This window comes from Megachile rotundata, chromosome 5, assembly GCF_050947335.1.
Source record: "Megachile rotundata isolate GNS110a chromosome 5, iyMegRotu1, whole genome shotgun sequence".
In the NCBI taxonomy this organism is placed as follows: domain Eukaryota; kingdom Metazoa; phylum Arthropoda; class Insecta; order Hymenoptera; family Megachilidae; genus Megachile; species Megachile rotundata.
Window position 1 is genome coordinate 5,752,639 of NC_134987.1, and position 23,518 is coordinate 5,776,156.

General features: G+C 31.8%; 1 protein-coding gene and 1 long non-coding RNA gene across 2 annotated transcripts in view; one reads left to right on the forward strand and one right to left on the reverse strand.

The window, feature by feature from the left end:
* Positions 1–23,518, reverse strand: part of LOC143264469 (uncharacterized) — a 102,457-nt gene that overhangs the window by 63,142 nt on the left and 15,797 nt on the right. The gene's annotated exons all lie outside the window — the stretch shown is intronic.
* Positions 1–23,518, forward strand: part of gbb (glass bottom boat) — an 89,864-nt gene that overhangs the window by 51,789 nt on the left and 14,557 nt on the right. Inside the window, exon 3 of the mRNA XM_003705980.3 lies at positions 1,887–2,041. Coding sequence (XP_003706028.2) covers positions 1,887–2,041 — 155 coding nt within the window. The remainder of the gene's footprint in view (positions 1–1,886; positions 2,042–23,518) is intronic.

Sequence of the window (23,518 nt, forward strand, 5' to 3'; positions counted from 1 at the left end):
AATAATTTTCTTGATTCCAGTTACAAAGAAAATAATCAGACAAATGTTACGAAAATTTGTTCATACTTCAAGTGAGAAGTTACACTTTTAATTAATTGATTAATTCATTCACACAAAGATTTGTTTGAAATAATAGTGCAACTGATACATATCATTTAAAAGAAAGTTTCATCGTATCAAAAGAAACTAGTCAATTGAACTTTGATCTGATTGCCTTGATCAAACGATCGTTAATGACCTTACCGTCCATGCGATTGCATTAAAATAAAGCTGGATAATAAGGGTGATAATGTGTTTGTTTTGATCATTGCTGAGACATCTACATTATGAATATTCTGTAATCGTTGTCCACAGAACTGCGTGTTAATGTAATGAGTAACGCGAGTTTTCCTTGATTTATGCAAGGAAAATTGCAGATAGATATTAGTGGCATCGAACAGTCGTCATAAGTGGTTTTTAGCTGCTAATGCGTTTCAACATTTGCAACTTATTGTTTGTCAAGAGATAACGTGGAAGTAAAGAGAGGATTTGAAAAAAATCTGATCCTGTTTTAATCGATTTTCTGCAAATCGAAATAGGAGCGAATTATAATAGCAGTGTAATAGCAAAATGATGTAGGTAATTTTGTAATACTATGTTGCGAAGTTCAGTCTTTTATTTATTATGAAATTGTGCTCGTAATAAGTGGGAAACGAGTTGCAAAGATTATACAGGAATGGATTGAATTCTTCAGGAGCATGGAAGATATACTTCAAGAACAGTTTTCTAGGTTTGATTCAAAATGTAGAATGTAGAATACAATTTCAATTTTCGAAATGGGACTTGGGGACTGTTGAAATTTGGGATTTTTGCAATTTGAGGTTTATAAAATTTGGGATATTTTAAATTTGAGACGTTTGAATTTTGGGATACTTGGAATTTGTGATATTTAAAATTTTGCAGTTTTGCAAGTTGCGATTTTTGCAATTTGGAGTCTTTTAAATTTGGGATATTTCAAATTCGAGATATTTGAAATTTGGGATACTTGGAATTTGGGGTAATTGGGATTTAGGTTAATTGGAATTTGGGATATTTGGAATTTGGGGTAATTGGGATTTAGGTTAATTGGAATTTGGGATATTTGGAATTTGGGATGTTTGGAATTTGGGATATTTGGAATTTGGGATATTTGGAATTTGAGATGTTTGGAATTTGGGATATTTGGAATTTGGGATATTTGGAATTTGGGATATTTGGAATTTGGGATGTTTGGAATTTGGGATATTTGGAATTTGGGATGTTTGGAATTTGAGATGTTTGGAATTTGGGATATTTGGAATTTAGGTTATTTGGAATTTGGGATATTTAGAATTTGAGTTATTTGGAATTTGGGATATCTGGAACTTGATGCTTTAGGAATTTAGGATATTCGGAATTTGAGATATTTGAAACTTGGGAATTTTGAAAATTGAGGCTTTCAGAATTTGGATATTTAAAATTTGATGCGTCTGAGACATTGGACTTTTGGAATTCAGGACGTTTGAAATTTGGTGATTTTTGCATTTAGAGCATTTGTATAATAATTTAGAGGTATTTGAATTTGAGACTTTCAGAGGTTGAAAATTTTCAAAGTTTGAAAATTTGAGGCAACTATAAATTATTTATTATTACAGTATCAACTTCATTATATTCGAAATTTTTCTTTAAAAATCCTAGGAGATGGCCCCATTAAAAATAAGTTACTTACTTTTCACTAATTCTTTCATTTGTCTTTAAGCTTATAGTTAAAGATTATTAGATTAATATCCCCTAATTTGTACGAAATTAACAAATGTTAAAATAAATGTTATAAGTGTTATGTTTTCATAAACTCATTTGTAAACAATTCTATTTTCATTTCATTACAGAACGAGAGAGTTGCAATACGTGGATGCAGTTAATACAACCACAGGAAAAGAGGGATGGCTGACTTTAAATGTTAGCGAACCTCTACAACATTGGGTTAATAATCCCGATGGAAATAAAGGATTATACTTGTCGGTCCATCCTGCAGATCGTTCCGGTGAGTCAAAATAATATTATACTTTTTACAATATTAATTTATTTCTATTTGTTTAAACATTTACTACAATAATACGTCAAAGTGCGAAATCTTTTTATTTAAACTTTTTATTTGATGTTGTAATATAAATTCTAAATTGCTAGTTCTAAAATTAATTTTATTTGAGTTCTTAATTATAAATAGCAACATTTTCTGAACACAATAAAAATGTAGCGATAGATAGATATATTAATAAATAATACGTTACTGGATTTTCATAGAAAGTCATTGTAAAAATACGAAATTACAAGATGTTTCATGGAATGTATGTCGCAGGATGATAAAAATAGGTATTTGATAAAAATCTAAGGTATATGATCAATTCACGGAAGATGTTAAAATAACTGTTCTTCAGATTGGGACAACTTGATTTTTTTCTATACCGGAACTCATTTTTCTACGGTAGGTACTTGATAAAATAAATAAGAGAAAACCTAACCTAACCTAAAACAGTTGAGGGATTTGATCAAGTTCCTTTACTTTCTTCAGGAAATCACCCCACAGAGTTGTTATTTTAATATCTTCCATGAAGAGATGGAAACCTAACCTAACCTAATCTTAACCTAAAACAATTGAGGAATTTGATCAAATCACTTACATTCTTCAAGGAAATCACCCCTCAGAGTTGTTATTTTCACATCTGTCATGAAGAGATAGAAACCTAACTTCACCCTAAAAGTTGGGAGATTTTTTGAGACATTCTTCAGGGAAATCCCCCCATGGAGTTGTTATTTTAACATCTTTTGTGAAGAGATAGAAACATAACCTAATTTAACCTTAACTTAAAACAGTTAAGAGATTTGATCAAATCACTTAAGGTGAAGTGGGGTAAGTGCAGACTGGTTTTTATAAAGTTGGTATTTAAACGTAAGTATTTTCAGTCTGCTATATAAATACTTAACGCTGTCAATATCGAACGCTTTGCACAATTACTACTATTTAATGAATATTAACTAGGACCTTAATTTTCCTTGTACATTTTGATTTTGGAAGGCAATTGTTTAAAATGTCAACTACTCTGCACTTTTCCCGAAAATGGGATAAGAGCGTAACTTGAAGTTAAATACTTTGAAACTTTATTTCATGTGCAATGGGGCAAGAGCAGAATTATTAATAAATCTGTTATAAAATGCTTTTTACTGCATTATGCAAGTACTCTATACTGCAGACATACTTAGCTGAAATATAAAAGAGGATACAGTGAAATAAAACAAGGAAACAAACATACTAAATGGAGAAATTTCGCTCATATTGTAATAAAAATAGCCTGTATACGCACTTGCCCCGTTTACGAACTTATCCCACTTTACCTTACATTCTTCAGGGAGTTCACCCCACATAGTTGTTATTTTATCATCTTCCGTAAAGAGATAGAAACCTAGCCTGACCTAACTTAACCAGAATCTAAAACTGTTGAGGGACTTGATCAAGTCACTTACATTCTTCAGAGAAATCACCCTACAGAGTTACTTTGACGTCTTCCGTGAATTGATCATATACTTTAGGGATTTCATCAAATTCCCATTCTCACCGTTTGCCAGCAATATACTCTCCATGTATATACTCTGATTACTCAAGAAAAAGTTGACGAACTTAAAACTCAGTACACAACTAGAGAGAATCGAATATATAAAAGTATTTGTAGGCACGGCTAATCTCTCTATAAAGAAACATAATCCTCTAACGTCTGTATAGAAATAAGGACAAAATTACCATCACCTTCATTCCAAGAATTCTACGAGCATTTTCAAAGATTTATCGGCGACTTTGAGGATTTCATTTGCACCTTTCTGCCGTTAAGTAAATTAAATGTAGCTGAATAAATAATTGACAAGTATCATTTGCATTACAACTCTTCAAATTAAGGAAGTGTCCAGATGGTTGTAAGCGATAGCATACACGCGGCGCACGCTCAGCATTGAGCAATAGATCGTGGCTAATAAACGCTTCGGGGTCAGAAGTTCGTCGCGGTAAATTCCAATCGTTTCTTCTGTGTACACTCGGGTACAATGCGCCCTTACTTTCGATTGGGACACGTATGTAAACTTCACAATTTCTACATTTCTTAAGAATATGATCTAAGTTTCTTAAACTTTTTTAAATATCGTTCAATAAATTTCTGAATTTTCAAATTTCTAAATTATCGTGTTTCCAAATTTCCAAATTCCAAATATTCCAAATATTCCAAATTCCAAAATTTCCAAATTCCAAAATTTTCAAATTCCAAAATTTCCAAATTGCAAGATTTCCAAATTGCAAGATTTCCAAATTCCAAAATTTCCAAATTGCAAGATTTCCAAATTGCAAGATTTCCAAATTCCAAAATTACCAAATTCCAAGATTACCAAATTCCAAGATTACCAAATTCCAAAATTACTAAATTCCAAGATTTTCAAATTCCAAAATTATCAAATCCCTAATTATTCCAATTCTTATATTTCGAAATTCCTAAACTATACCAAATTCTTAAATTTCCCAATTTCCAAATTCCCCAATTTCCCAAATTTCCCAAATTCCCTCAGTTTCCCAAATTCCATAAATTTCCCAAATTCCCCAAATTCCCCAAATTCCACAAGTTCCTCAAATTCCCAAAATTCCACAAGTTGATCAAATTCCACAAATTCCTCAAATTTTCCCGATTCCCCCAATTCTCAAATCTCTTATTCCCATATCCCCAGAACCCAAATTATCAGATCTCTAACTGGTCCAATTCTCATATCCCCAGATTCCCACGTCCCTAGATCCGAAATCGTAAAATCCCTAGATCCTCATCCCACGAATCCATAGATAACGACACTAATATCATTATTTGTATTGGCTCCAAATATAAAAACTCCCATGTTCCAACATTTCCAAATTAACCCAAGTTAACCTACTTCTAAATTTGAATCTTAAAAAATCCTTGAAAATCATCGAGTGGAAGGCTCTTTTCAACTTGGATATCATATTTGCGCTAGGGAAGCCAGATTTGCTGTTGACTGTACTGTATATGCTTTCTCGAGCGTACACCTGTTCCACGCTCTCGCTCCCATGCTGAAAAGCATTCCACATAATCGTTCACCGTGTGTGTGACTTTGTACGTATACAAGCTAAAGTGTAAATGTGTCATCCTAACCTTTATAGCGAACATTAGACAACACTAGACTTGTCAGTTAATTAATCAGGATTATAATGTTTTTATTGGAGAGGACTGGTTTTTATTTCTTTAGCTTTAAATCGTTATTAGTATGAATTATTGGGACTGACTATTTTTTAATCATTGTTACCTCTGTTTATTTACATAGGACTTTTAGTAAATAAAGCAAAGTATTTTGGTAAAATAAATGATGAGGAAATTCAATAGTTTGGTCTATGTGATTGAGTTTAGTTTGGACGGTAACAATGTTGAATAGAAGTATAACAATTAATACAAAGTATTTTGGTAAAATAAATGACTAGAAAGTTTAATAGTTTGGTCAATGTAAGTTTAGTTTGGACAGTATCATTGTTGAATTGAACTAGGACAATATAAATGTAGGATTTGAATTAACATACAGGATTGGTGAACCAAATTTTTCTCCAATGCAGAATTTGAAAAATTTTAAGATAGGGGACGTGAAGATTTGACTGTTTAAAAAAATAGACATTTGCAAATGCGGGAATATGACGTCTGGATGATTTAAAAGATATAGAAACTTGGATACTTGGAAAGTTAAAAAATTGGGAACATAGGAATTTAGAAATTTGGAAATTTGGATGTTTGGAAATTTTCGAATTTGAAAATTTTAGAAATTGGGACATTTAGGAATTTGGTAATTTAGGAATTGGGTCATTTTGGAATTTGGAAATCTTGGAATTGGAAAATTTAGGAATTTGGAAATATAGGAATTGGGAAATTTAGGAATTTGGAAATATAGGAATTGGGAAATTTAGGAATTTGGAAATTTTCGTAGTTGGAAATTTTGGAATTTGGAAATTTTGGATTTTGAAATTTAGAAATTTTGACATTTTGGAACTTGGAAATATAGGAATTGGGAAATTTAAGAATTTGGTAATTTAGAAATTTGAAAATATAGGTATTTGGTAATTTTGGAATTTGGAAATTTTAGAAATTGGGACATTTAGGAATTTGGTAATTTAGGAATTGGGTCATTTTGGAATTTGGAAATATAGGAATTGGGAAATTTAGGAATTTGGAAATATAGGAATTGGGAAATTTAAGAATTTGGTAATTTAGAAATTTGGAAATATAGGTATTTGGTAATTTTGGAATTTGGAAATTTTGGAAGTTGGAAATTTTGGAATTTGGAAATTTTTGACTTTAAGATTTTAAGAATTTGATCATTTGAGAATATAGAAATTCCAGGACTTGAGGACGTGTGGATATTAAAATTTGAGGATTTGAATTTCTAAGGATTTATGAATCTAGTATCTTGAGAATTTAACAAACTTGGAAATTTGACAATACAGTATCTTAGAAACATGGGAATTTGTAAATTTCGATCTTTATGAATTCAGAAGGAGAACACTTAGTAAACTGAGTAAATTAACAAGCCGATAATATGATCAGAGATTTAGAATTTGAAGAATGAAACTTACGACTATCTCAATCACCACAGTATCCATTCATCTTACCCAAATAACATTAACAAGATATCGAATTATCGATAACATTCCATCATCAGCACCTCTCGATAACATCCATATCCACACTTCCACTACGTTCCATCAACTATCCCTCAAAAATCCAACCGACAAATATCTCCAAACGTATCAAGCCAGAATCCAGAACAGATAGAAAATATTCGTTACACGAGGTCCTTCCTACCGATCAGGAATACATGATCGACGAGAGGTCAGATTTGTGGCGTCGTCTTGTCTTCCTCCACCGTCTTCATGTGGATGCGTGGGATTCGGCTCGGGAGGAAAGGAGCAAGGTAGACGGTCAGATGAATCCAAAGAGTAAAAAAGAGAGAAAGAGAAGTAGCGGGAAAGAGAGAGAGGCACACGTGAACGAGCAAAGACCGAGATGGTGAGATAAGGACGCCCCTGAATCCAATTCTGCCACCGAATCTCAGATGAGAATCGTCGCGGGGCAAGATTACCGTAGATTCGATCCTGCAGATAAGGTACACCTGTTAGTCGGTCTCCGAACCAGATGAGCTTTAGATCATTGATGATTTTCGTTTCTTTCTACCGAGGTGAACCGTTCTCTAAAACCAGCCTGAGAATGTGCCAGCCTTGGCCGATTAAATCTCGTCGGGATAACGTACGAAAAACAGCCGGCCACGAGGATCATCGACTAATATTCTCGGTGAACACGTGTTCTTCGGTGTGTTCACTCTGGCTGCAACTTAGGCTTTATGTAAACTTCATCCGAAATTTTCTTGTCTTTAAATAATACAGTTTTTTGGTTATTAAATTTGTCCATTTTCCAATTTTCAAATATGCAAATTTTTGAATTTCAGTAGTTCTAGATATCCAAATCGAATGTATAAATTTCTGTGTTCTTAAATTTCTTCATTTGCAAATTCGGATGATAGATTTCCACATATATGTTTCTCTATATCTTGAAATTTGTATATCTATAAATCCCTAGATTTCGAAATGGGCATATTCCAAAATCCTTAAAGTGAAAATACTCTAAATTCCGAAATACCTAGATTCTGAAAACTGTCCATCCAGAAATCCCTAGATTCAAAAATCCCTAGAGTTCAAAATTTATGTATCCAAAAATCCCTAGATTCCAACAATTCTATAATCCGAAATCCCTAGAATTCAAATGTATATCTCGAAATCCCTAGATTTCAAATATTCTAAATCCTAAAATCCCTAGATTACAACACTATTCACCCGGAATTCCCTAGAATCAAAAATCACTAGAGTTAAAAATCTCTAAATCCCAAAAACTCTAAATCCCGAAATCCCTAGATTCTGAAAACTGCCCATTCAGAAATCCCTAGATTGAAAATCTCTAGAATTCGAAATCTATATATCTCAAAGTCTCTAGATTCCTCAAACTCCATAACCTGAAATCCCTAAATTCCAAAAACTATCCATCCAGAAATTCCTAGATCCAAAAATTCCTAGAGTTCAAAATCTATTTATCCCAAAATCCCTAGATTTTGAAATTTGTACATCTCCAAATTTATATATATCCCAAAGTCCCTATATCCCAAAATACTTATACCCCGAAACTCCTATATCCCAAAACCTCGACATCCCTATATCTTGAAATCCCCAAATTTTTTATTCATATTATATATCATTTTGTAAGTTTTAACGTGCTTGATAAAAGTATATTTTTGAGAAGTTGTTTTTGATAGTTCACGAAATGAGCGAAGATTGTTTGGTAGTTCACGAAATGTTCTAAAAAATCTTGCTTATTATGCAGTGAATCTCAGACATACATATGCATAACTGTCACAACAGTTGCAACCATAGATGAAAGTGTCAGCTTCGTTACTTATGCGCAAACAGAAGGTAACACATAAAGACACGCATACCACGTAAAGATAACACATAAAAGATAGCAACCCATGTGGAATACTAAGCGATTGATGAGGTCAAAGGCAGCCTGGTCGATAATATCACCTGTAACCTATCCTAATTACCGATCGCACCATCTAACGATCTGTTTCCGAATAAGGGGTCACTAGTAAACAGACAGTTGCTGTCTTTTTTACCAAGTCGATAGTTGTATTAAAAACTTTTAATTTGAAAGTTTCATGCATTCTTTTGGTTATTTCTCTATTATTAATTATTACTGTTAGCAGTTTCTGGTTTTGCATAATTCTGTACAAGGTTTTAGAATTTTTAATGCGAATCATTTAATACGATGTATTATACAAATTCTGAATTTTCCAAATATACTAAATTTCCAAATTCTTGAACTTTCAACTTAACTTTCTTAAACTTAAACCTTCACAATCTCAAATTTTCAATTTTCTAAAATTTGCAAATTTCCCAATCTCTAAATTTCCATAGAGTTTCAAGTTTCATTTCTTGAACGTCCAAATCCCTAGATTTTTATATTCTTGAATCCACAAATCCCTATACTCCCATACAACTACATCCCCAAATTTTTAATTTACCATTTATCTAAATCTCCAAATCCCGAATTTGTATAATCTAAATCCTTAAATCTTTAAATTTTCATAAATCAAATCCCAGTTTTTTTACTCCAGATAGTTAATTCATCCCCAAATTTGCAAATCTCCATAAATCCCTAAAAATGTGTAATAGGAATCTTCTAACTTGTTATATTATCTTTAGGAAAGGCACATTCGTTCTTAGTTGTACAGCACAGTGCTGTTAAATACAAAAATATACTATTACTACATATTTTTTAAGAAACCAGTTATTGCGAGTGGTTTTCGTTCGAGAAAATAATTAGTAAGTATATGTAAAAAATTATTTTATTATTGTTTTTTAAATACTAGTCATTTTGACTGACTTCAGTAAAAATAGCTTCGTCTGAACTGTCTATAGTTTTAATATTAAAATACGTGTGATTACAAGTGTTACTATTTGATTTAATTTACTCGAGTATATCCATCGCTAACAATTAGGAATATCAAATATTAGATTCCAACTTTGAGTCTTTTATTTGTAGAAGCTAATGACAATGAATATCAAACAACAATTCTTCGTATATAATTAAAAAAGTGGGAATGAAAAACGCATGATTACAAGTGCTACTATAATTTGACTTAATTTGCTCAATTATATCCGTCGCTAACAATTAGGAATATCAAATATTAGATTCCAACTTTGACTCTTTTATTTGAGAAGCTAATGACAATGAATATCAAACAATAATTCTTCACGTAAAATTAAAAAAGTGGCAATGAAAAATTGAGAATTAAATTCGAACTCATACTGTATCGGTAAACAATCTTATCCGAAATTCTAAATCAGGGTAAAACGTAAACTCCGTCGATAATGTTGATACGTTGTGTCACATATCAGCAATTTTCCTCTAATTTCATAATGGAAAGCTACCGTAGTGACTTTCCACGGACGAAGAAACGTATGCAGCTGCAAATGTTAAAAGTCACGGAAAACCGTAGATTGGGAAGTCGGTACTTTCTTCTCTAGTGTATACCGTTTCTCAGCCTGTACTCTCGAAATCTTGTATACACAGAGCACAAACATCAAATACTTAGCACCTAAATCTAGCTCCAAAGACGCTTTTCGATCGGGCCGAAGAGAAAAAAGAACTTCGCCTTCGGTCAACGTCTTTCCTCGAGTGCTACTTAAAAACTACAAATCATTCTGTTATTGTATGCCGTGCAAGAGAACCAGAGATCGAATCGGACGCGTGAAGAAATGGTACAAAGTACACACTACAAACTTTTGAGATGATCTGACGAGTGGAAGAAATAAATTATTCCATTTTAATTTTTAAGCAGCTTTTGTGATATGTTAGTGTACGCGTTAATCATTTAGTATGGCGACTACTACTGTGAAACAGTTAATAATTTGATTGGCTGCTACTCTTATTCGTAACAAATCTTATCTAATATTTTTATGATATTTTGTTATATTTATTAGTCACAGTTTGGAGTAGTTAATAGGTGTATTTTCAATTAGATAAGTGAGGACATTTTTAATATGAGAGATTGGTATGGAAATTTAAACGTTACCCAAATAGAGATGGTCAAAATCAAAGTGTTACATTTCGCACAGTTTTAATATTAATTTTCTACTTTAAATATTTATATGGAAAAATGAAAAAATATAGATTTTCAAACAGAAGAACCTTTACATTTTTTAATTTAATAATTTTGGGGCTTTAAGAGTGATTGAATCTTTCAATTTCGAAGTTGGCAAGCTCAAAAATATTCTAATTTCTAGGTTTGCAAACTTCCAGGTTTTTTAAACCTAAGTTTTTATTTAGGAATTCTTATATTATTGGGTTACTGATTTATTAACTTATCAAATTATCAAGTTATTAATTTATCAAATTGTCAAATTGTCAAATTATCAAATTATAATGTAAAATGTTTATTAAATTATTTCATGTATTAAAGTAAATATTAAACTGGGTTACATAAAACTTAATTTTTAGACTTAAAATAAAATAAACCTTAACTTCATAAATATATGAATAATTAAAATTGATAAAATATGAAAATATATCTTGAATATTCTCTTTATGTTAACGTCAATTAAGCTTCATAAGTAAACAATTCATTGTTACCTCCGTTTGTTCCACTTTACATTCGACAGATTTGTTTGCAAAGGTTAGAAAGCGAAATACCTCGTGGAAAAGCCAAGACCGAAGCTTTTCGCATTGAAGGCAAAGGTTACGACTATATTGCGAAATAAATAGGTCGTTCAAATAGTGCTATTGCTGATTACATTAGTAAAAGTCATAATCATAGTGAAAAGAAGCGTTAAGGTCATCCTCCAAAAGTGTCTCCACGAAATAAACATAAAATTCTACGATTAGTTTTTAACTCAACAATATCATTGGTTCAACTGCAAAATGATTGCAAATTAAATTAGAAAATTATCCATAGAATTGTTATAACATCTCCACAAATTGTTACGTCGAAATTTATATCGGTAATATGACAAGAAAACGAGGTTAAAAAACCAAGACTTTCATTAGCTAAAGAAAACATGAGTACAGATTGGAAAAATTTTAGTAGAAATCTTTATTTTACCAGAAACGAATGTTTTATTATTAGTTGAATTTTAGTATTAGTTACAATTTGTTTTTTGTAGGTTGTTTAATGACAAGAAAAAATCAAACTAGATGGACCAGATGATTTTAATTATTATATAATAGTTTGACAATATACGAAAAGATCTGAAATATTTTTCGAAACGTAACTTCGATGCCTCAGTTGTGTTTGTTGGTTCACGGAAAAGGCATAGCATTTATTTTCCATAAAATAAACAGTAGCATTATACCGATACATTAGAAAATTTAAAGCCCTATTGGACAGAACATCACAATGTAAATTTAATTTGCATAAAGGATAATGGTTCATAAATTCATCAGACATCGGTTCATAAATCTGCAAATACATTTACCCCTTGGCTTATGATTTATTTGTCAGGTGCGTCAGTCGGAACTAACTAATCACAGCCGCAATATTAAAACAGAGAAAAAATGTTGAAATGTTATGTCAATTTTGTATTCAGATATGTTTGACTATGCAAATTGGACTTAAACTTCAAATTGAAACGTATTAAAAATTTGAGGAAGATTTATGGCAGTTGAAGTACGAGTTTCTCGTACAAAATTGTAAGGCATGGGGTTAAATACAAAACTGCGGAGACAATATTGTAAGGCAATTACAATATTATAATTTATTAATGTAAGGCAAGGGGTTAAATACAATACTACGGTTTCTATCTTTCTGTTTGCATTTTATTTATTTATTTGTATTATTGTGATCTCTTTGCGAAATTTATTTTACACTGAAATCAACCCCTATTTGCTAAATAATTTTGTTTCTAATATTTTTAAATACAAAACTCTGATTCTTTATTTTTTCACCCTTATTTTGTTTATTCCTTTGTATTGTATTTTCTTTTTGCAAATTTTGTTCCAAGACTGGTGGAATTTTATCAGAGGTAGAATAAAAACTGTTACTAATTAATTTAAACAATATTGAACTTTAGTATATATTTTTTATGTTATTTGAAATTCGAGTGTATTATTTATGGAGACAATATTGTAAAACAAGGGGTGAAAATGATTTGCCGAAAACAGCGTTCTGCTATTAGATTGATCTATAAGTTTCTCTGACATTAATCTCATAGAACAATGAGGAGCATACAAACAATTTCCTCAAATAATCACATATACTCAAACATAAATAAATTAAATTTTGAAGTAGCTGACACATGGAACAATGTCAAAGCAAATGTAATAAAATATCATACTGATAGTATGTCAAATCAAATTTTCGATATAATGACGATGACAAGAAGGTACATTAAGTTTTATATTTTTGTACATAAAACCCAACAAAACAGTGTTTCTTAAAGAATTAATATATTAATTGTACGCTTGAAAATTATTTTTCAAATAAGCTGAATATTCACGTTGCCGTGTCAAATTCTTTCTCCATTGTTAACACTTCTTCCATTGTTAATTTGTTAACACTACAAACTAATCATAATTTGTAGTAAAAAGTTCGGATTAATAAAGACAAAGGGGGTATATCTATGAAAGATATATGATCATAGAAAGGTCGTATGTTCAACCCGAAACAACCACCGCGTTGTCCGCGATCTTGGAAGAACGGCGCGTGTCCAGCTTGTAATTCTTGTATCCTCGCGATACTCGCAAAGCTGGCATAACGACATCGTGGATATAAACGAGGCGCATTTCAGCTACGAGGCATTGGGACGAGAACGTGTGTACCATTCGAGAGATCTTGTAACGTGCAAGTGTGCGTTCGTACAGTTTGTTGTTTGCCGCGCCTAGATCATTTTGTTGCTTGCCTCTCTCACCTCGTGCTCTCCTCTTGCTCACCGGTTTCTCTCATTCCCCTCTCTGAAGCTTCTCCTCTCGCTTTTCTTTCTCTCTTTCTCGCTTCTGCTCCTCTCGTTTGCGAGCACAACCGGTTTACCTTTGATCATTCAATATAAAACACAAGATCGAAGAGGCACACCTTTTCGTACCTCTATATACGTACGAGGGATATCTGTTGCACACGCACTTACGAATCCACGATTCCGATCCACGGTAATTTCTACCTGTCTTTTTCCTTCTTCCGTTTCTTTCTCCTTCTTGCTACGTTCCTCTTGTCCCATCGTGTCGATCCCTGTTTTTGTCTCGCTCTTTTCTTCGCTGTCCCTCTTGCGACATTCGCACGCATACTCGGCTTTTTCATTGTCTTTTTCATTTTCGTAAAGTAGTTATTTGTACTTCGAAGGGTTGCAAAATGGAATTTTTGATTTTTCGGGTGAGGTGAATGTCTTAGTGCTCAAAAGAACCCTGGTATCGGTTGAGTGAGAACTTTGTTAATAAGTACATTTTTGCTTGTTTTGAACTCAAACTTGATGTCGAGCAACGTAGTGTACTTTACTACACTTTAAACGAAATGAAGAAAATGTTTAAATTATGGTTATTGTGTAAAACGTGCAAAAACGATCGTCTGGTTTCCAAAATCCCTAGACTTTGCACCAACAAATTTTTATGAGAATACATTAAAGAAAAAGTATACACTAAGTATATCAGAAGTGAGGACCAATAAGTGCAAGCAATTAATTATACATTTAAAGAATTGAGAAGTCAAAACACGTTACTTTCTATGGCCATAGCTGTGCATCTAACAGTGGCAATTTCAGCAAATTTGCAATGGAAAAAGTAAAATTTGTTTTATTAAAAATATTCGTGTTTTTCTCTCAAGTCAATAGCATTCACGTCACTCGACAGAAGATAACATTGCCATCACAGGAAAGGAACGTAGAAGATCATCAAATTAGATTTTTTCGTGAACTAAGCCAAAAATCAACAGATATTTTACATAAGAAATTATAGAAGGTTTTGTTATTCGGATTCTGTATAAAAGTATCCGAAACCTAACCTAATCTAAGCAAAAAGTACCCTAACCGAGTACCAAGTGCTTTAACCAAGTGCTCAAAAGTCATGCTAGCAAGGATATCCTCATGACGAATGCTGTGCCATAGAAGACATTTCTGAACTGGCTATTGTCATGAAAACACAAAATAAAGCAATCTTGTATTATAAAAGTGCACACCAAATTTCATCTACTGAATCTAACAAACAATTATTTAATTATTTTACAGAATATTATAAGATCTACATATACTGTAAGATAGTGTCCCACGTAGGATAATGATTTGAAAGAATTGAACATATCAGATGTACATATGTGTGTAAGAGTGCAAAGAAAGTGTAAGGAGTCGACGGGCGTGTCGATCCGCATTTTGTATACATTTGCATTTACACATATATATATACATACACATGGTTAATTAAAAGCTTCCTAAAAGCCTTTTTCAGACTTCATAATATCTTCATTCTACGTTTAAATCCCAGGTCATATAATCTCGACAATAAAAGGGGTCACGAATAAAAAAAGTTTGAGAAAAGTTCTGAATGACAAAAAGTTGCAATACTCGCAGATTCGCGGACATAAGTGTACGTAATCCGTTGAGAATTTGTTTGCACTGGTTCTCGTCGTCACGCGATTCCTCTACGTCCGCCCCAGCGAGAGGAAGTTTCCTCCGGTTGCAGAAAACCAGATGCTTTCGAAAGTACAGCCGGCTATCTCTCCGCTTCTAAAGACCGGCTACACACCTCCGCGCGATACGCCCACGCGTGTCTAACTGCGTGCTCACTCGCTCTTGAAACTTGCGACACCTCGGTATCACTGCGAACGAGAACGAGCCTTTGCCAGATTCCTCCAGATTTATCGCCACTGTCACGAAGCATCAATTGCTATATTATTGTAGAAACGTTCAGAGAAATCCGCCTGAGCCGATAAATCGACACTTCTGAAGTTGTTATAGGCCGAGGTCTACCTTTGAAAATTGTAATTTCTTGCAAATTCGCTTACTCGTTATTGAAACTTGCGACATGTTGATATCACCGCGAATGAACCTTTGCCAGATTCCTCCAGATTTATCGCCACTGTCACGAAGCATCAATTGCTTTAGTATTGTAGAAACGTGCAGAGAAATCGGATTGAGTCGATAAATCGACACTTCTGAAGTTGTTATAGGCCTATATCTGCAAATTACAATTTCCTGCAAATTATGCATTTGACACTTTGACCATCAAGTTATATACATGGGTGACATTTCAATTTCTGTATGAATTTTTAGAACACATTGTATATTAATATATTAATTATGGAACACATTGTACATTAATGAATTAATTGTAGGACACATTGTACATTGACAAAGTAAATATAGAACACATTGAGGATTAACAAATTAATTGCAGAACACATTGTACATTCACAAATTAATTATAGAACACGTTGTACATTAACAAAAATAAAGAAATGTTAATAACTTGAAGAAGACTACACCTCAACATTTTATAGAGAATCATTGTCACACGAATGTCATGTAAGACATTTTCATATGACAGTGAGAAGTAAAATAGCTTTGTTGTTCAATCAGTGTCTCGATAGAGAGTCCATTATCGGTAAGTCAGCATCGCAATATATAGCGAGTAAAACGCTATTATCTCGATTGACGATCCAGCAGAGTTTTCTAGAGTTCCCGCGCAATCTCTTTCTCTTTCTCTTTCTCTCTCAATATCTTGATTGTCCAATAAAACGACGATGCTGGACATTTCTCTGAAACGACGCATAAAATCATCTATCTCGACCCGGGGAAAAGATCACCGGAAGAAGAGAGAAACCGAGGCTGGTATTCTTGAATCTTTGCTAACCGCAGCCTCCAGGCGGTGATCCTTGTAAACGCGAAACATTTATTTGCTCGTGTACGATCTGTTCTCAGGCTTTTCACGCGAACGATCTGCAAACTTAACGTGTTAACAACATCCTCGGTAAATGTTCTTTCTTGTTATAACAGTGATAATCATTTAGATAACACGGGATATGAAAACAGAAGCTATTGATAAGAATAGTAATGGACAGATCGAGTGGACGCTGGAGAGTATGTGGGTAGAACAAGTGCAGTGATGAGGTGTGGTATATAAAGAGTGATGAACATTTATTTTTATTCATGTGATTTTAAATTGCATGGTTAGGAATTTGGAAATTTGAGAAACTTAATAATTTGGAAATCTGTGGAATCAATATGGGAATTGAGATATCAAGTTTAGATATTTAGGAGAGAAATTTAAAAAAATTAAGTAATTTAGGAAATTGTGGAGATATATACAAAATTATCAATTTTTACATTTTTATATTTGGAAGATTAGAAATATGGAATACAACATTTTTTAATTTAAAAATTGGGAGTATAGAATTTTAAAGATTGTAAGTTTTTAAGTTTCCAGATTTTTAAACTTAGAAATTGGAAGCATGGACCTTTTATGATTTGAATATATACAAATTTGAAATTTCAGGAATTTTAGGAATTTTAGGAATTTTAGGAATTCTGGGAGTTCTAGGAATTCTGGGAGTTTTTGGAATTTGAAGAATTTTAGAATTTTTTAAAATTTTAGGGATTTTAAGGACTTTAAGAATTTTAGGAATTTTAAGAATTTTAGAAATTTTAGGAATTTTAGGAATTTTAGGAATTTTAGGAATTTTAAGAATTTTAAGAATTTTAGGAACTTTGGTAATTTTGGTAATTTTGGTAATTTGAGAAATTTTAATATTGAAGTGTTGAAATATAGGAATGTAGGAATGTAGAAATGTGTGAATGTAGGAATTTAAGAATTTAGAAATCTAGAAATTTAGGAACTAGGGAATACCAGCAGTTGATATACATACACATGTAAATATGTGAATTTATAAATTTACACGTTATAATTACGGAATTACTAAATTTCTAAGCTTATACATCTCCATATTTCTAAACTTCTAAATTTCTCAGTGTTTAAATTGCCAAGATCCTCAATTTTTCAATTTTCATATTTGCAAGTTTCCAAATATCTAAACCTCTAACCTTCGAAATTCTTAATTTGCCTATCTTTCAACGTCCAAACTTACCGTTACATTACTGTATCCATAATATCATAAATTACCAAATAACGAAATTTCAAATATCCCTATTTATTCAGAAATAAGTAATAATCAGTCGAAAGTTTTCACGTATAAATCGTACGTTTGATCCGTAACACAGAGTAGATGGAGCGTGTGCTCGCACCAGGGAAGTTCTATACTCAAAATCGCAAATATTTTCAAATTACAAAATTCCTAAATCCGTACACTTTCATATTTCTATATGTTTACATTTTTCAATTTTCAAACTTCTAAGTTTCCCAATTTCTCAAATTTTCCAATTTTTATATTTCTAAGTTTCAAAATAACTAAACCTCTAATCTTCGAAATTCTTAATTTACCTAACTTTCAACATACAAACTTACCGTTATATTACTCTATCCATAATATTACAAATTATCAAATAATGAAACTTTGAATATCCCTATTTATTCAAAAAGAAGTAATAATCGGTCAAAAGTTTTCACGTATAAATCGTGCGTTTGATCCGTAAGATAGAGAAGATGGAGCGTGTGCCCGCGCGAGGAAAGCAAAATTCTATGTTCCAAAATTCAAATATTGTGTTGTCCCGAAAGTTCGTGCCGATTTTCGGTAGGGGGCATGAAATTTTATTTAGAATAATTTTTCACCAAAAAATCTGAGACGTTCTGGAAGGACTTCTCAAGTTGCATAAAAGATGGAGAAAGGTTATAGAACAGAATGGCACCCATATAATTTAATAAATGTGTATCAAATTTAAATGAGCTGCGTTTCAATTCCCCTCAAAATCGGCACGAACTTTCGGGACAACCCAATATTTCAAATTTCCAAATTGCTAAACCTGTACATTTCCATACTTCTAAACTTCTACATTTCCCAATTTCTTAATTTTCTGAATTTCAAATTTCTAAGTTTTCTAAATTCCCAATTTTCTAATTTTTATATTTCTAAGTTTCAAAATAACTAAACATCTAATCTTTGAAATTCTTAATGTGTCTAACTCGCAACATACATCCAAACTGTTGTATTATTCTATCCATAATATTACAAATTACCAAATAACGAAATTTCCAACGTCCCTATTTATTCAGAAAGAAGTAATAATCACTCGAAAGTTTTCACGTATAAATCGTGCGTTTGATCCGTAAGATAGAGAAGATGGAGCGTGTGCCCGCGCGAGGAAAGCACGGTATAATTCAATTGAATTCCCCACGTGCATTCGCCTCGAGGAGCTACCTGGTCGACAAGTTCCCCGCCAGTTGATTCTGTAACGGCGCGCAAAGTGCGGCAGCAGGTGTCCAGCCCAGCAATCACGGCGAATGCGCATTCCAGCCAGCCAATTTACTAGCTTTCTCGAACACGGCACGCTCGTATAAGAAGGATCGTTTGCATACGCGGCAATACTCTTTGCCCAGCTAACACGAGTCCAGTCCTCCACTCGCTCAATCAGACCGTTCGAATTGCTCGCACGTACCCACTGTCCTCCTCCTTCGAATTTCGATATCGGGGAAACGCTTCCACTGCATGCGAATCGATTTTCGTCGAATCTATCCTTATCGATATTCGTTACCGCGCCTCGATTTTTCTATCTTCAATTCTACCGCTAAAATATGCAAAACTTTTCGATTCTTCTTTCGACGATTTATGTTTTCTAGCTTATTTCTTAACTCTTTGCATTTGAAGATATTTTTATCGTTGTTACATCAACAGATATTTATTAATTAGGAGAAATTTATCTTAAAATTTTTTAGTTAAGAGGTTTGCTGAATTCTTTTAAGATTACTATTTGCGTATTATTAATTACCAATATTGTCTGTTTTACTATGTTTATATATCGTATGTATAATAATGTCGATTTAGGTAAACAATTTTTATTTTAAATTGTTGTATTAAACTGAGTGAATGTGAATCACCTTTCGAGTGCAAAAGGTTGATCTTACTAGGTTAGGTTAGGTAACGTTGTTAGGTTAACCTTACAATATCGTCTCCCACACGTGACATAACTGTTGAAATGGGACAAATACAGCTCATATTTTCACCACGATTTTCGAATTTAGCTTTATTTTAAATTTATCCACCAATGATCGCTGTACCTACAGTATCCATAACATTTGAATTTTCTTTGTCTGTCTTAACTTTATAATAATGAATCGTTCTATCTGACGCACTTGCTAACAAAATAGTAAGTTAAGGAAGCAACAATAAAATCAAGAGTAAACTAAATAGTAAAAGACCAAAACTAAAACCCGGTTAAATAAGAGTTTCATAAGTTTCTCATTTTAAGTTACAAAATTTGTTGAGGTTCCTTTATTGAAATAAAGAATTAATGTATATATTAATTTATGTTTTACTATGTGCTTACTTATTTGTCTAGTGTATTTTTCATTTTGTATTAAGTGAGAATTATACGTTATTAGATTTACGGAACCTAAAATGGCGGATTTTAGATTTTTTATTTTAGCTCAGGAAAATTGTTAAGCTTTTGTTAAAATATGTGTTAACCTCCGTTGAGATAAAAAATCATTATGTATTTATATATTATTATTTATATTTATATTAGTATTATCCATTATTTAGTTATTTTTATAGTCTAATTTCAAGTTCAATATCAGTAGCCATCAAACGTCCATAAATTTAGAGTTAATCGATTATCGTGCACATTTTTTGAATTTGAAGAAAGATGGTATTAAAATTGATCATTTTATACTGTCTTTTATTTATTATTATTTTATTTGATTTTATTATAATTATCATTCTTATTCATCATTATAATTTTTTGTTTTTCTTTTTCTCTACCATTTTATCACCGTTTAGTTACTATCATATTCAAGGAAAAAAGAAATCCATTTTCTTTGAATTTTTTAAAGAATTTTCCTTATCATCGGCTCTATGCATTACACAGCAAATTCAAAATACTGTAAAGAATAACAATGCAAAGCTCACGCATCAAAGTCACGATAACCGTGAATACGTGACGACGGTTGTCAAAGCGTTAAAATTACTGTTTATTTATAGAACACCTTATAGACATTGTTTTCATGCGTTTTCCATACCTCGTGCGAAGCATCGAAGGAGTCGATGGAATGCGCGGGAAACAAACAGACAATTTGCTTGGCACGTGTAAATTTTACTGATTAACTACATCAACCGATGTTAATGCCGACTATATTCACATATACTGTGTTGCGATGAAAATATCACCCTTTTTCTGTACCCGCTGTGTTCGAATATAGTCTCTTACAATAAAAATGTTACCCTTGTTTGGCTTATAAAAATACCATAGTCTCATAATTAATTATTATGTTTAATTAAGTATATTTCAATGTGTGTACCTAGATATGTCTTCTATAGTCTTTGAAGCTACGTTTCGTAGCTAATTAATGTACCCAACGAAAACTACATGCTGTGCAGTATAACCTAACTAAAATACAGGGTGATTCCAATTTGGTGATATAATAAAAAAAGAAGAGACTCCACGTGAAATATAAGTCAAAAATATGCAATAAAATTTTTACATATGTAACTGTATTTTAGTAGAAACTAAACTCACAAAATACTGAATTTGTTAGAAGACAAAGATATGCGAAAATTTTAGAACAGTAAATTAAAATCGTGATGTGAGGAAACTACAACTCGTGAGAAAATTTTCAAATTTTTTGGAGTTAAGAATCTTTCAGAACTTCTCTTATTTAATAATTTTTAAGTTTTCTAAATAAAAAGTTATGAAACTTAGGAATTCAAAAATTTGCGCATTTTCAAAATATATTCTCATATTTAGAAATTCAGAAATGTAAAGATTTGTACGTATTTCAGGTTTTAAAATTGAAAGGTTTTTGCAAACTTGCAAAAGTCAGGATTTTAATTTAAGACATTTCACATGCAGCTTCAATTTCGAAAAACTGAATTTGAAAAGTTTTAAAGTATTTATAGAAAAATGTATTTACAACACTAAAAATTACAAATACAAGAACATTTTCATTGATTCAGGGATTAATGAACGTTATCGAATAAATGAATATAGTTATTAATTTCTGCTGATCGAATCTAAACGATCGTACCTGAACGATCGGAGAGGCTTTGAGGCTCCTAATAGATTCCGACACTAAAAATCGATTTTTATCTGATTATGCGAAAAAAGTGAAAGAGAATGGTCGAAGAGTTGATACAACAAAAGGTAACACTCCGAGCGGTACCTTTGATGTTCCGCAAAGCCTGTCCCTTTAAATTGATTCTATAGACGAGCGGGAAATTTAAATCAAACGAATTTAATTTCGTGTCGACCTCCAATAATTAGAAATCTATTTATCGTAAATTTTGTGTATGTTACCAATAGCTTTCGAAGTATTTACACCAATTTTACAACACTGAAGAGTTGAAAAAGAAAGGTGTACTAAAATGATTATTCTACAAAATATATTTGAAGAATTTATATTACAGAAATGTTTATTACAAATAACTTATAAAGAGACGACGAACTATTTATTACACGAAAATACAGATGAATGTGTAACAGGAAATTACAAATTATTTATTATAAATAAGTTACTGTGAATGTGTTACAGGGAAGGACAAAATATTTACTTGTGTTTATAACAAATTACAAATAGTAACAAAGTGCTTCTTATAAATAAGTTACAAATAAATTACGGACGAATGGGCAGGTATAAAGCATTGTTTGCCGAACGCTATACTTGCACACTATGTACATTTTTCGAAATACCGTGTCGAAATCGTATTCCATCCCGTTTTATTTTGCATGGCCATTTAAATTTGTTATATTATTCTGTTTCTCTGTAAAAGTAGTTTCTTTGTCAGAAAGTCGCCTCTTGTTATACCTATTCTTTGGTTCTAGTGTTAATATTAATTCTTTTATTGTTGTATCGTCATGTTGGTCGTCTTATAGATTTTGATCGTCAAAATCAAGTTTTCTATTGCACTGCTAATCAAGATTATCGAAATCACATGTTCACTTGATTTTTAGCTACCTTAATATTACTGATAATATTACTGAATTTTACTTTTGTAGTATTCTGTAAAAGTGCAAGAAAGACAGTGTTGTTTGATGAGTTTCTGCAATTTTTATCTGCGAAATGAGTTATTGGTGTTTCCATGAAAATGCTCTGTCTTTAAATTGGAAAAAGGTATAAGCTTATGAAAAAGTTATTTATTCAGTAACTAATTAAGTAAAAAGTGTTTTCAATAATTAAACACTGTTCTGTTGTAATCAACTGAAGATATTGGATTTGGATTTGTTTTTCACGAGGTTTTTAATTAAATTTTTAATTTTTTCGTATTTCTGTATTATTATTGTAAGATTTTTTTTAATATTTCTTTTTATATCAACTCTTTTATTAACTGTTAAATTTTTGTTTTATTAGCTTTCCTCGTATATTTTCAATGATATTTATACCCGAAGAATGTGTCAGCCATTTTAAAAATTGGATATTGCGATCCGTAAGCCATGTTGTGAGCTTGCACTTCGATATTTCATAACTTTCGATATTTCAACATTTTCTTGAAAATAAAGGAGCAATCGTGACTATAAAATTCCTGTACGTTATTTACTTCAATAATTAAATATTGTTCTGTTGTAATTAACTGCAGATATTGAATTCGGATTTGTTCTCCACGAGATTCTTAATCAAGTTTTCAATTTTCTCGTATTTTTATAATTATATTGTAATATTTCTTTAAATATTTCTTTTTATATTAACTCTTTTATTAACTGATTAATTTTCTGTTTTACTAGCGTTCGCACTTTTTGTTAATACCATGTCTTCATATTTGTCTATTCTTAAATTATGAATTGATCGAAAAGTCTCCTAAAGTAAGCCAC